The following is a 12,461-nucleotide window of genomic DNA, read 5'->3' as shown; positions in this document are numbered from 1 at the left end:
GTGTCGCGGCTCGCGCAGACAAAGTGCTCCAATCACGGTGACAGTAACTGGCCTTTATGATTAAAACACAAAGCAAGTATCAAGGCGGCGTCGGGACTTTCTCCGCGGCTCCGCTTTTTCATCCCCAGAGCCTCCGACGGGCGCCGCGGCGCCGGAACTTTGGCTCCGCTTTTTCATCCCCAGAACCTCTGACGGGCGGCGGGCGCCGCGGCGCCGGAACCTTGGGGCGAGCTCCACACGGACGCCTCGGCCGTGAAGACGAAGGCTAAGTTGGCCGCGGTCATGGCCAGACCGGGCAGCAAGGACAAGCCCAGGCCGAAAGCGCGAACGCTGCTGCCCGACGCGGCCGCCGGCCAGTAGATCAGCCTGCCGGCCGGAGAAAAAAAAAAAAAAGGGCGGCTTGAGGGCCGCTTTGAGGCCGCGCGCGTCCCGGAGCCCGAGGCGGGGCACCCGCACCGTCCCAAGGCGAAGACTATGGCCAGCAGGGGCACCAGCTTGAGCTGCTCCTGGCTCAGGTAGACGGCCGTGACCGCCAGCTGCAGGAAGTACATCAGGAAGAGGCCCGCCGACTCCCGCGTGTACTCGCGGTGAACGCCGGGGTCCGAGCCCACCGTTTGGTCCCAAAGCGGGCTCGGGGCGCCGCGCCCCAGACGTGCGGCGCCCACCGCCAGCCAGCCTGTCATCAAGGGCGCATCTTAGCCGGGCGCGCCGGCGAGGCGGGGGCGCCCGGCGCCTAGCTAGTCACCCAAGACCACGGGCGCGGCGGCAAAAACGGAGCAGCGCAGCGCGTAGAGCATCCTGAGGGGCGCGCCGTCCAGCAGGGGGGCGTCAAAGGGCAGGAACACAAAGCCCCCCCACACCAGGAATGGGAAGAAGAGCGCCGAGGTCGTCAGAGACACGCACACCTTCAGGACATCCCGCCCCGGGCAGCCGCGCCCCCCTGAGCCGCAGAGGGAGCCAAATGAGAACGCGCGGGAGTCAGGTTCCCCGGAATGAATTACCGTGGTCCCGGTGGCCGAGGCGCTGGAGACCTCCGGCGCTTTCCCGCATTTCTTCGGCCCCTCCCCCCGCGTCCTCGTCCATGTGCGTCGGGCCCGGGGAAGGTAGCGGGACCGTGACGTGACCGCGCCACCTAGGACGGACTTTGACTCGTCAACAGTCGACAGGACTCGCGCGTTCCTCGTTTGTTCTCCGTGAAACGTTGCCAAGTTGCGGAACCCATTCGCGCTCAGCAAACGGGGCGCGCGGTATAGGACGCGCTTCAAACTGGTTTTTGTCCTCGCAACTTGGCTCATTGCGCCGATAAGGCGGGGAAGCCGTTGCGGTGTTGATTGTTCTCCCAATGATTAGTGTGCGCGACACATTGATGGCTTAGGATAAGAGCGTGCGGAATTGTGCTTGAAGTTCCTAACCCTAACGTCTTGCGGAGTGTCATTTCATTTGACACTTTAAGAAGTTGGCAAGTGATTAGCAAGGGTCGCGGAAGTTGACACGATTACGTCTTGCGGAGTGTCATTTCATTTGACACTTTAAGAAGTTGGCAAGTGATTAGCAAGGGTCGCGGAAGTTGACACGATTTGCTTTCGCCGGCCACGCAAAAAGGATGAGCGTGACACGCGCTTTATGCGGGGAGTCCCGAGCTTTGGCGCCGGTCGACCTTTCAACTGTACGCCGACTTCACTTTTGAAAGTGAAACTGGACGATGTCGAACATTGCTCGCCGCGGACGCGCTGCTAACAGGCTAAGAGGACGGCGACAAGCACCGTCAAACTTGCGGCCAGCGTTCGAAAGCTTTCGGACTCGTTCGACTGACCGCTTGGAGCTTCTGGTTTCCGTCGTGATTTTCTTGTCGAGCTGGCCGGCCGGCCGGCCGCGGAGAACCGAAAAAACAGATAACGAGATGCCCCAACAGGTGTGCCCGACGCGCGCTTGCGCTCCAGGTGAGTGACGTAGGTCAAATCGGCGAGACAATGTTCTCGGAGTAAAAGTTTGAAAGCGGAAGTGAAGCGTTTCCGAACGGTGTCAGGCTTTGTATTGATTTCGCCACTAACTTTTTTTTTTTCCTTCTTTCGGTGACACCCGAACTAGAACCTGAACTGCTCGTTTCTCGAGCCGGGGACGGGGTGCGCCGAAACTTTTTTGCCTCGGTTGTTTTTCTTCCCCGAGGACAATGAAGTAGTAGACGTTCGGTGAGCCCGTGAATCAAAGGAAATATGTGCGCCCAACTTGTATGCTCGGGGAGACCGTAGCGCCACAAAAACGGTTGATATCGCTTGCTTATTTGAAAAGCAAAGGTTTCTTTTCCACTTTTGAAGGGGAGAAAAACGGCCCGGGATGACATTGAAATGAAGGACACGGAATAAACGAGTTTGGTTTCAAAAATCCCTTGTGTTACCCTCTATTTTGGGACCATCGTCGACTTGCATGCGTGACAAAAAGGTTCGGCGGACGATATGATCACAGGTGAAAGACGGATGCCTTTTTGCGGATGCCTTTAACTTTTTCCTAATCCCGATTTCAACAAAGCCAAAGTAAACATTCTTCAAGCTAATTTTCTGAAGGAAGTTGCCATTCGAAGAGCAGCTCAGGCAAGTTATGACGCCACTCTAGTCTTTATTTGTGTACGTTTTTCCTCTGAGCGCCGGCGTACGCCGACTGGGCGGGGCTAGGCCGGCGTGCTCCACGTCATCAAAAGAACGCGCAGCCAGCCACGTGACCTCCGGCCCGTCCCGCAATGGCCGCCGCGCGTCACGTGACCTGCCCTCACGGCGACGGGCACCTCCCGACCGGCCCCGCCCCGCGCTCCGCCGCGTCCCGACGCTCAAATCGAACGCCCCCGGAGTCGGGTAGGCGGGTCTTCGCCGAGAGCCGCCTCGGGGATTGGTCGAAAGCCCCTTCGGCGGCCCGGGCTCCGATTGGACGCTAGCTTCAACGCGGCCCGTCACTCGCGGCCAAGCTCCGCCCCTGCGCCCGGACCGCAGACTGCTCCTGGTGGACCCGGACCCGAACAGCTGCCGGTTCCGCGGGAGATCGATCGCTAATAGATCGGTCGATCGATCGACCGATTGACTTTTCCTTTGACTAACTGCTGGCTCCGCGCGGACTTTTGGGCGGGATGTCTCGGCTGTTGGAGGGAAGGAACAAGGACAAGATGAAAGAAATGAACGCTAAGGTAAGCTTCAAAGCAAAGAAAGAAAACCGAGATCCGTCATTGATCCTAATTGTCGATTAGTAGCCGTCCAAAGCATTAGTGCAGAGCATCAGTGTGACTTTGAGCCTTTTTCCTCGCCCCCCCCCCCCCCCCCCCCCCCCCTCGTGGACCCAGCCGGTCCGCTTCTTTATTGTCGCGAGCTTCTCCCGCTACCTCAAGTTTGACAAGGCGATATCGATCTGCGATCGGTTATTTATTCGTTCGATCGCTTTGCAACAGCGGGAAGAGTGTGCGCGCGCGTTCGCTTGTGATCCGGAGCAACCTGGCGGAAATAGAAGCGTTTTTTCCCCTGGTTGAGCTTCAGGGGAAAAAAAAGACTTCTTTTTTTTTCCCCTACCCCTCACCGGGACTTGCGAGGGCGTGCGATGCGTTTGTAGCCGGGCGCCTCTTGTTCGCCTTGGGCTTTGCGCCTCTTTCGCGCTTGGCGTGTGTATGTGTATACGTGTGTATGTGTGCGCGCGCGCGCGCGCGTGTGTCCGTTACTCGCAGCGTGGCCGCTTTGTCCTGCAGAGGAAACGGGCGGGGGGAGGGGATGGCCGACGTGCGCCGCGCGTGCGCGCGTGCAAAACAGGAAGTGAAAAGGAAAACTAGAAGTCGGGAACGGCACTTCGTCAAAGACCCGCCTGAATGTGGAAAAATCCCGCTTTTGGTCTCGAACGCTTGAAACGGTCGCTAAGAAACGGCTGACGCCCCCCGTTGACGCTCTCAGTGGGGGCTCCCGGTCATTTTGGCCGGCCGGAGCGGCCCCCAACGTGCCTCGAAGGAGCGGAGCGAGTGGCGAACGCCGACCCAGCTTGCGCACCGTCAAACGCTCCGCAAACTTGTGTCGCGTGCCAGGGAAAAGGCTTTTTCCTTTTTGACCATGTTAAAGGGACATTGTGTAAGATTGAGAGCTTTTTTCCTTAAGAAGGAATACATTCAATGACAAAACATTTCCAAAAGGGTTGAAGAAATCACAAATAAATAAAAATACAACCGAATGTGTTAAATGTAACGCTGGGTCTGGTTATCAAAAAATGATGTTACATGGGGGCTGCCATGTTTGTTCGCGCTACTGACATTGGTAAACGCGGCACCTGCAGCACCTCCGGCTGTCCGTGATGAAAAGCGTGTCATTTAGCACTTTTCTGTTTGACGCCGAAGGCTGCCAAAGGGCACAGCTAACCATTGCCGAAAGTTGTTCGATATTGCTTTTTTTCCATTGACTTTAAGTCGGGGCCTACTTCTACACCTTCTATCCCTCTGCTATAATCAAATGTCGCGGAGGGTTAGGGTTGCGGATGCCGCAGTGGATGGGCCAAGCCATCCACTGCGCCCACGGAGACTCTCGGGGCCCGCGTAAAAAAGTTGACGGGGCCGTCGAGCTTCCTCCTGGAGGCGCTCGGTGCCGCGCGGGGGTGGCCGGCGGGACCGCACCCTCCCAAAGAGCCCGTTTCCGTTCCGGCTCGCGCTCCCCAACTTGCCTTTGCTGAGCTCCGATCAGCTTTGGCGCCAATGGACTCGGCCGCTTTGGCGTGTGTCGTCAGAACAAGGAGAAGGAGGCCCGCTCCAACAAAGGTCACCTGTTCACGTCCCTCACCGTCTCCTCCACCACTCTGTGCTCGGCGTGCAACCGGAGCATCACCGCCAAGGAGGCCCTCAGCTGCCCCGGTAACGACCCCCCGCCCTCCCCGACGGGCGCCTCGGCCGAGCTCTCTGATGGCTCCTTTTGCGCTCTGTGCCCCTCAGGCTGCAACGTGACCATTCACAACCGCTGCCGAGACAGTTTGGCCAACTGCGCCAAGATGAAGCAGAAGGTAAGGAAGGGACGCCCGGCGTCGTCGCGCTTCGCCGGCCGAACGGGCGGACGCGGGACCGACCGTTCCTCGCGGGGGCTCCAACCCGGTCCGGCGCGTTGGACGGAATTCCGATGGCTGCTTTTCGCTTTGCCTTTCGCTTAAGCGATGGAGCTCATCGGAAATTCGCCCCTCCCTCAAACGCGCACTCCTGTTTTTTTTCAGCGCGATAGGAATACAGTACGTAAGCGTTACGTAAGCGTTTCAAATAGAAATCCGTCGCGGGAGACTTTTTCAAAGCAAACCGCGTCCAGTATCCCTCTCCAAACGAGCGTCCCGTTGACGCTCCTCGTCACAAATGCTCGAGAGGAGCGCCGCACTAACCCTGAAAGAATCGGCACGCTCGCCCCCCTCACATCCGTCCCGTCTGTCGGCCCGCCCGGTTTGCAGCAACAAAAGCTGGCGATGGCCAGGAACAGCTCGGCCCTTCAGAACGTGGCTCTGCGGGCAAAAAGTGAGTGGGCTCCGCGCCGCGGGTTTGGCTCGGGTGTAGGCTCGGGGTTGGGCCGTGAACACCTTGTCCCGTCGCTCCCCAGCCCCGACGACCAAGGAGCGGCCCTCCTCGGCCATCTACCCGTCGGACAGCCTCCGCCAGTCGCTGCTGGGTTCCCGGCGGGTGCGCTCGGGCCTCTCGCTGGCCAAGAGCGTCTCCACCAACAACATCTGCGGGTGAGTGCGGAGCGCCGGGCGCGGCGCGGCGTCGGAACCGCCGCTCACGCCGGCGCCGTCTGTCCGCCCAGCCTCGGCGAGGACGCGGGGGGCCTCAGGAAGATTCTGTCTCAGTCCACCGAGTCGCTCAACTTCCGGAGCCGGACGTTGTCCATGGAGTCGCTGACCGAGGACGGTGCGTATCTTCGGCCGCCGGCCGGCCGGCCGGCCGCGGCGGGCCGACTCGAAAGCCGAGTTTGGCCTTTCCTAGGGGACTGGTGGTGGAGCCCCCTGCTGGAGGAGCTGCAGAGGGAGGGCCGCGGCCTTCAAGCGGACAGTTGGAGTCTGGTGGTGGAGCCCAAGTTTCTGCAAACGCTCCACAAAGACCTGATCAAGCAGCAAGACGTCATCTACGGTACGCGCCGGGGCCGCCGGCTCTCTCCCCCGGCTCCCGCCCCCGGCTCCCGCCCCCGGCTCCCGCCCCCGGCGCTCACCCTCGGCTCGCCCCGCGCAGAGTTGATTCAGACGGAATTCCACCACGTGCGCACGCTGCGCATCATGGAGGGCGTGTATCGGAGGGGCATGCTGGAGGAAGTGATGCTGGAGGCGGGCGTGGTCCATACCATCTTCCCGTGTCTGGACCAGCTACTGGAGCTGCACACCGCCTTCCTGGCCCAGCTGCTTGCCCGCAGGAAGCGGGTCGCCGCCGAGGGCGGCGAGGCCAACTTGATCGTCCCCGATATCGGAGAGCTGCTCCTCACGCAGGTGAGGAATTTGCGCGCGAGGCTATCGCGGAGGGGATGTCTGCGTAACCGTGCGTGACGGCGTGAGGGTTTAGTTTTCAGGTCCGTGTGCAGACGACATGAAGAAAGCTTACGCGGAATTTTGCAGCCGTCACCCGAAAGCAGTGAAACTCTACAAAGACGTTCTGAGTCGCGACAGAAGACTGCAGCACTTCATTAGGGTGAGTAAGCACCCGAACCTCAAGCCCACCCTCAAAAGATCCAAGGCAAATGTTGGACTTGTGCGTTCGGGTGGAGCAGTCCGATAACAGTCACGGTCGCTTGAACCGGGTGTACCGGATGAAAACAGGCTGGATGGGGGCTCTGGAGGACCGGGCACGGCCATGGCCTTGACCGTGATTGTTATCAGACGTTTGCAAAGCTTTTGCAAGTCTGATAAGCGACTTGAATCGTGCGTACCGGATGAGGGTTATGTGGAAAACAGGCCGGATAGGGGCTCAGAAGGATCGGACTCGGCCACCCCCGGGCTAGAGGAAAGGTCTCGAGATGGTTTTCCGGAGGGCGACACGGGACAATCTCCGCACACTTCTGCCTCACTCGGAGAAGAACGCCGCAAACCTCCCGTTTTTTCCAAAAATTATATACAAACGTAGTATATTTCTTCATACAAAGCAATCATCGACCATTTTTTTCCCCCCCCAAAACACAAACCTTCAAGTGGGAAAACACTGCCACTCATTGGCTTTGACGCGGCATTGCACCCGGTGGTTTTGCACAAAAAACTAGCAGTAAATCCAAACAAAAGCAGCATCTCTCCGAAAGACGACAGGGGGCAAGTCGTCTTCGTGGCGTTCTTGCACGCCTCTGCTTCCTAAATACTCGAATGCACAACCCAAAGCAAGTGCTTTTCCAACGTCGGCAACGCAGCGAAAGAAAAGTAGAATTCGACAAAGCTCCACTAAGCACGGCTTTGCCCTCCCGCGCAGCGCGCCTGCCGCGGTCCTCTGCTGCGTCGCCACGGCGTCCAGGAGTGCATCCTGCTGGTCACCCAGAGGATCACCAAATATCCCGTGCTCATTCAGAGGATCCTCGACAACACCAAAGGTACGAGCCCGTTTGGGATCCCGGCCGGCGTAGCGCGGTCCCGCTCGGCGAGATGACGAGCCTTCGCCTCGGGCGTGGGCGCCAGACGCTTTCGGGGCCCCAAAAGAGGCCGCGCGCACATTCTCTCTCGCTCGGGAGGGGGAGTGTGACTCCGGGAGGAGCGAGTAGGAAGTCCGGCGACCTCCCGTCCCTCCCGCCAGGCAACGAGGAGGAGGCGCGCGCGCTCGGCCGAGCCCTGGTCCTCCTCAAGGAGCTGATCGGCTCGGTGGATAAGGAGGTTCTGGAGCTGGACCGGACCAGGAGGCTGCAGGAGGTCCAAGCCCGACTGGACCCCCGGGCTCAAGCGGAGGTGCGCGGCGGCGGCGTCTTCCGAGGAGGGGAGCTCCTGCGACGTAAGCTCCTCCATGAGGGAATGCTGCTTTGGAAGCTCCAAAGCTCCAGGATGAAAGGTACGGGACCGGAGACCCCCACGGCGAGCGCCGGCCGCAATCACGCGTCCTGTCCTGTTTTCAACGTCCAGATGTCCACGTCCTGCTGATGTCGGACATCTTGGTCTTCCTCCAGGAAAAGGATCAGAAGTTCACCTTTGCGTCCTTTGTAAGCTCCCGCCGACGATCCAAAGTCATTGTCGGCCTGCCTGCTCTGACCGCATGCGTGCTTGCGCGCGTGGCAGGAAAAGTCCCCCGTGGTCTCCCTGACCAAGCTCATTGTCCGAGAAGTAGCCAATCAGGAGCGCGGGATGTACCTGATCAGTGACTCCACCCCCCCGGTGATGTACGAGCTGCACGCCTCTTCCAAAGAGGACCGGCGCACTTGGATGGGCCTCATCCAGCAGGCCTCCCTCAGGTAGCCGCCGGCCACGCCGAGCTAGCGCCGCCGCGCGACATGCGCTCCTGTCCCTCCCGGGTAGTGACCGGCAACGGGGAGAACGTCGCCACGGACGCACTCGTTCCTTAAGCGGCGCTCCCATCGCTCCCAGCCGCAAGCCCACAAACTTGGCCGCCGCGTGGCACGAGAGGCCGCACTTTGCCATTTGAATGGCGTTCACCGCTCTCCACGTCCGGCTTTCCGTAGTTTGCACCTCCGGCTTTCCGTGGTTTGCACCTCCGGCTTTCCGTGGTTTGCGCCTCCGGCTTTCCGTGGTTTGCACCTCCGGCTTTCCGTAGTTCTAAGGAGCTTGACGGCCGGACGCCCCCCAGCCCCGTGTCACACTCGGTGATTACTGGACTCGCCGATGCGATGCAACACATTTATTTGCACACGAATGAAATTCCAAGTGGATTTTTTAACGTCACAGCTTTTAATGTCATAGCAACCCGATCCTTCTGAGGCGGGGTATCATTTTGGACCACGCGAGTCCGGCGAGTGACAAAGGGAGGCGGCCGAACCAAGCGGACGGCCCGTGGCCGCGTTTGGTCCGCGGGGAACGGGACTCGTTTGGCGGTGCACTCGCGGCCGGCGTGTCTGTCCTCCACCACCTGTGCGGGGAATCCGCTTGGTTTGTAGTCGCGGTGCCAAGCGACGACTGACCGGCTCTTTTTACCCGAACGTCGCGATCTTCTATTTTGAAGCGTGACACGATCCTAAACTTTGGTCGGATCCCGCAAGAGGGCAAAAAAAAAAAAACAATCGTTAGGGTTAGGGAGAAGCGAGCGAGACGGCGACATGGCGAGGGACGACGGCTCGCGCGGCAGCGCGCGCGACGTGCGCGCAGAAGTGGCGTCCGCCGGTCACAGCGCGCGTGTCCCGGTCTGTGCGCAGCTGTCCATCCAGAGAGGAATTCCCATTGATCGAAACAGAAGACAAAGCCCTACTGCGACGACTCAAAGGTAGCGCCGGCCGAGCTTCTGGATGCATTTTGTCGGCGGGCGTCATCTTGACAGCCCGTCCCCGCTCAGCGGACATCTTGCAGAAGGATCGCGAGGTTTTGGAGCTCCTCCAGGAGCGCGTGACGTTGTTTCGGGAGCTGGCCGAGGCCACGGGGGGGAGCCCGGCGCCGGAGGCGGGCTCCAAGCGCTCCGACAATAGGAAGCTGTTCCGGGCGGACGGAGCCCACGCCCCTTCGGCCGAGCCGCTGCTCAACGGCGCCATCTGCGAAGGTGAAAACCGAGGCGGCGCCGCGCGGCCGCAAGCGCCGACGACTGACCGAGCGTGCTCTCGTCGGCCTTCAGTGGACAAGCTGAGCCATCTGCTGGCAGGGTGCAGCCTCGTCAAAGCGTCTGCGGCCAACTGCGACGCGCGGATGAGCAGTGAGAGGCCGCCGCCGTCCATCCCTAGCGATGGAGAATAACGTCACCGTGGTCATCCTCCCTGTGTTGTTGTCTTTGCATCAGACGGCCAAGCCGCGTCGCCCGACGCTCCCCTCGAGCTCAACTCCCCCGAGGTGAGTTCGGCCGCCGCCCGCCAGAGGGAGGGGCGGGAGCCAAGGCAGAGGGCCGAAGGCCGCCAAAGGCGCTTTGGCTTTTGGCTTTTGCTTTCCGCACGGGTCCGGCCGGCGCCGAGCTCCTTCACCGCCGGGAGCCATCCCGTTGAAGTGGGCCGGCGGTGAATGAGTCAAGTGGAGAGCGTCCCGCGCCGAAAAAGCGGACAAAAGACATTCCTCGACGCCATCGTCTGCCACACGGGGAAAAGGCGATGTGGAAAGAGGCGTGAGAAAATCCACAATCGAACGGAAAGGGCGATACGGCTCCGAAAAAGGGCACGCTTTCCTGACACTGTTCTCCCCGCAGGACGCAAACGGTAACCGGCTGCAGGAGGCCACGCTGAAGGAGGTGAGCCTTCCGTCACGTTTGCGCGTCCCGGCTTAACCTAAGCCTGTGCTTTCCGCAGGAAGTGCGCGAGCGCCTGGTCACCGTGAGCGCGCAGCTCCACGCTCTTCAGGTCGGAGGTCGCCGCCGCTCGGCCCGGCTCGCGTTTGGCTGACTCCTCGACTCCGCCCCCAGGCCGCCGTCATTCGCCAGGACTCGGCGGTGGAGCTGTTTGTCAGAACGGGACCCGCCCCCGCCCCCGCCCCCGGGTCCCGCCTCAGCCGCTCGGTGTCGCGTGACACAGGTTTGGACGGCGGCGGCGGTGAAGCGGAGCTGCTGAGGCGGCAAGTGGAGCTTCTGCAGGACGAAGTGAAGCGGCTGCGGGCGCGAGAGGAGGAGTCCGTTCAACAGCAGCCGGCCGGCAGGAGGCGGAGCAACGGAGACCCGGGCGACGTCCTCAAGGGAGAGCCGGTAGGGAGCGGGGCCGCCGGACTCGCCGCCGCCAGGGTTAGGCTCAGGCACATTTAACGGCCCGTCCAACCCGGCGGGCCCGAAAAAGCCGCTTCCTTCCGGGTCCCGGGCGACATAGAAAAGCGCACCCCGGCTCCTGCGGTTCCGAAGTCTGCGCGAATGGGCAAACTGCCCTTTGGGGCATAGGTGTCAAAATTCCGGTCCTCGAGGACCGGCGTCCCGCACGTTTGCCATGCTTCCCTCCCCAAACGCAGCCGGCACCAATGATCGGGAAGCCGGTCATTTGAAGCGGCTTTCCTGGGGGGAGGAACCCGGAAAACACGGAGGACTGCGGCCCCCGAGGACCCGAGCGCGACACGCGTTCTAGAGCAGTTCTCGGCCAGTGCCGCGGGCGGGGCAACATCTCATTCTCTCTCCCCTTCCGCTCGGTACGCGCCCTAGGCCCCCCCGTGCGGACAGCGAGTTTTTCCCCGCTCGTACGGCCAACGAGCCACGCGCACGTTTTTGCTAACCGAGCGAGCGGCTTTTGCCTTTTCCTTCCTGGCGCGACTGTTTCTTTTGCTTTGCGCTTCGTACTTGCGCAGGCGAGGCGGAGGCGGGGCAGTAGGGAGCTGGAACTCCATCCCCTCGCTCCGTTGGCCACTCACGATCCGCTGGACCAATTGGACGGCGTTCAGGAAGCCAACGAGGAGGACGAAGAGCAACAAGCGCTGAAGATCTCCCCTCGCTCGGACAGCCCAAGAGGTAGCGAGCGGCCTCCTCCGGATTTTTGTTGTTGAGATGAGCCTAAGCCTATCATCCCAAATGAAGAAGGGCGTAGCGATAGCGCCGATCAAAACGCTGACGTTGACTGCCAATCAAAACGCTGACATTGACTGGTGACCCCGACGCGAACCGGACGCTTTCCATGACCGTTTTTCATCCCCGTCACCCCGGTATAGATCATGACACGTTGAATCTAAAAATGAACTTTTGATTCCCTCTTTTCCCAAGCTCTTGGCGAGCGCCGTTGTGCTTGACGGCTAACTTGACCTCTGACCTTTCAGACCTGCAGGACATCCCCGAGGAGAGCGAGTGCGGAGCCGAGCCCAGTTAACGTCCGGCCGCGACGTCGCCGGCGGAAGGAGGAGAACCGGCGCATAAAGGACATCGGTTCCTGCTGGGGGGGGGGGGGGGGGCCTTTGCGAATAATCCTCTGCGACTTGAAAGAGGAAGTGCGTAGGAGCGGGCGGGGAAATTTTCGTGCCTAAGACTCACTTTTAGACACTTGAGCGAACTATGCTCACGACGCTCTACGGCCGAAATCCTCATGACTATTTAATTGTCTTCATGGTTGTAGAAAAGACTGAAACTTCCATCTAACTCGTATTGACTGATGATGACTGATGAAAACAGAGGAACCTGTTAAGCATGTGAGCTAGGATTTTTCAAAATGGAGGGCACACATTTCTCTCGGGAGACGTTTTGAGACGCTTCCCGTCATGCTTTTGTTCTTGTCAATCTTATTGATTTGTTGTTCTCAGGAGAACTTTTTTTGTCTTCATATGTGTATGTATATATAAATATGTATATTTATAAACGTTTAAAGGCATGCATATGATGTGCGCTCTTTATTTTTTGTTGCTGCACGCCACATTCCGAAGGCAGTACTTGCCGCAGCGTTTACGGAAAGCAAACTAGGACAATAAAGGCGATAGTGGGT

General features: G+C 60.1%; 2 protein-coding genes across 5 annotated transcripts; one reads left to right on the top strand and one right to left on the bottom strand.

Annotated features, from left to right (window-relative positions):
• Positions 1-38: 38 nt before the first annotated feature.
• Positions 39-2,605, bottom strand: LOC148425877 (transmembrane protein 79-like). 3 transcript variants are annotated; one of them, XM_088412119.1, is made up of 5 exons: positions 2,396-2,605; positions 1,002-1,132; positions 746-940; positions 457-676; positions 39-366 (listed from the first exon to the last, which is right to left on the bottom strand). In XM_088412119.1, exons 2-5 carry the CDS (start codon positions 1,081-1,083, stop codon positions 174-176), a joined length of 690 nt encoding a protein of 229 aa, XP_088268245.1. In that variant the 5' UTR covers positions 1,084-1,132; positions 2,396-2,605; the 3' UTR covers positions 39-173. The 3 variants fall into 3 exon arrangements, with proteins under 3 accessions (XP_088268245.1, XP_088268246.1, XP_088268243.1); XM_088412120.1 differs by lacking the exon at positions 2,396-2,605 and adding an exon at positions 1,764-2,377; XM_088412117.1 differs by lacking the exon at positions 2,396-2,605 and adding an exon at positions 1,814-2,374.
• A 356-nt stretch (positions 2,606-2,961) lies between these two features.
• Positions 2,962-12,354, top strand: LOC148425876 (rho guanine nucleotide exchange factor 2-like). 2 transcript variants are annotated; one of them, XM_088412049.1, is made up of 22 exons: positions 2,962-3,172; positions 4,738-4,861; positions 4,940-5,007; positions 5,437-5,500; positions 5,583-5,715; positions 5,787-5,890; positions 5,966-6,109; positions 6,209-6,459; positions 6,533-6,658; positions 7,424-7,541; positions 7,742-7,990; positions 8,062-8,138; positions 8,215-8,387; positions 9,303-9,370; positions 9,440-9,640; positions 9,713-9,790; positions 9,875-9,924; positions 10,271-10,312; positions 10,371-10,421; positions 10,484-10,759; positions 11,344-11,503; positions 11,806-12,354. In XM_088412049.1, the coding sequence occupies exons 1-22, from the start codon at positions 3,116-3,118 to the stop codon at positions 11,853-11,855; spliced, it is 2,664 nt and encodes an 887-aa protein (XP_088268175.1). In that variant the 5' UTR covers positions 2,962-3,115; the 3' UTR covers positions 11,856-12,354. The 2 variants fall into 2 exon arrangements, 1 of the variants encoding a protein (XP_088268175.1); XR_015865255.1 differs by lacking the exons at positions 10,371-10,421; positions 10,484-10,759; positions 11,344-11,503; positions 11,806-12,354 and having other exon boundaries at positions 9,875-10,189; positions 10,271-10,313.
• Positions 12,355-12,461: the final 107 nt, after the last annotated feature.

The sequence above is a fragment of the Hippichthys cyanospilos genome, chromosome 3, assembly GCF_059441005.1.
Source record: "Hippichthys cyanospilos isolate Australia breed blue-spotted pipefish chromosome 3, RoL_Hcya_1.0, whole genome shotgun sequence".
Taxonomy (NCBI): Eukaryota; Metazoa; Chordata; class Actinopteri; order Syngnathiformes; family Syngnathidae; genus Hippichthys; species Hippichthys cyanospilos.
The sequence above is the reverse complement of the archived record's forward strand: the minus strand, read 5'-3'. Positions and strand labels throughout refer to the sequence as shown.

What these genes read in the sequence shown, in the direction of transcription:
- LOC148425877 (XM_088412119.1), bottom strand. Translation starts at nt 1,083, where the DNA reads ATGGACGAGGACGCGGGGGGAGGGGCCGAAGAAATGCGGGAAAGCGCC. An exon ending in CCTCGGCCACCGGGACCACG is followed by an intron (nt 941 to 1,001) that starts GTAATTCATTCC and finishes TCTGCGGCTCAG; the next exon opens with GGGGGCGCGGCTGCCCGGGG. An exon ending in CGCCGCGCCCGTGGTCTTGG is followed by an intron (nt 677 to 745) that starts GTGACTAGCTAG and finishes CCTTGATGACAG; the next exon opens with GCTGGCTGGCGGTGGGCGCC.
- LOC148425876 (XM_088412049.1), top strand. Translation starts at nt 3,116, where the DNA reads ATGTCTCGGCTGTTGGAGGGAAGGAACAAGGACAAGATGAAAGAAATG. An exon ending in GACTGCAGCACTTCATTAGG is followed by an intron (nt 6,659 to 7,423) that starts GTGAGTAAGCAC and finishes CCTCCCGCGCAG; the next exon opens with CGCGCCTGCCGCGGTCCTCT. An exon ending in CGCAGCTCCACGCTCTTCAG is followed by an intron (nt 10,422 to 10,483) that starts GTCGGAGGTCGC and finishes CTCCGCCCCCAG; the next exon opens with GCCGCCGTCATTCGCCAGGA.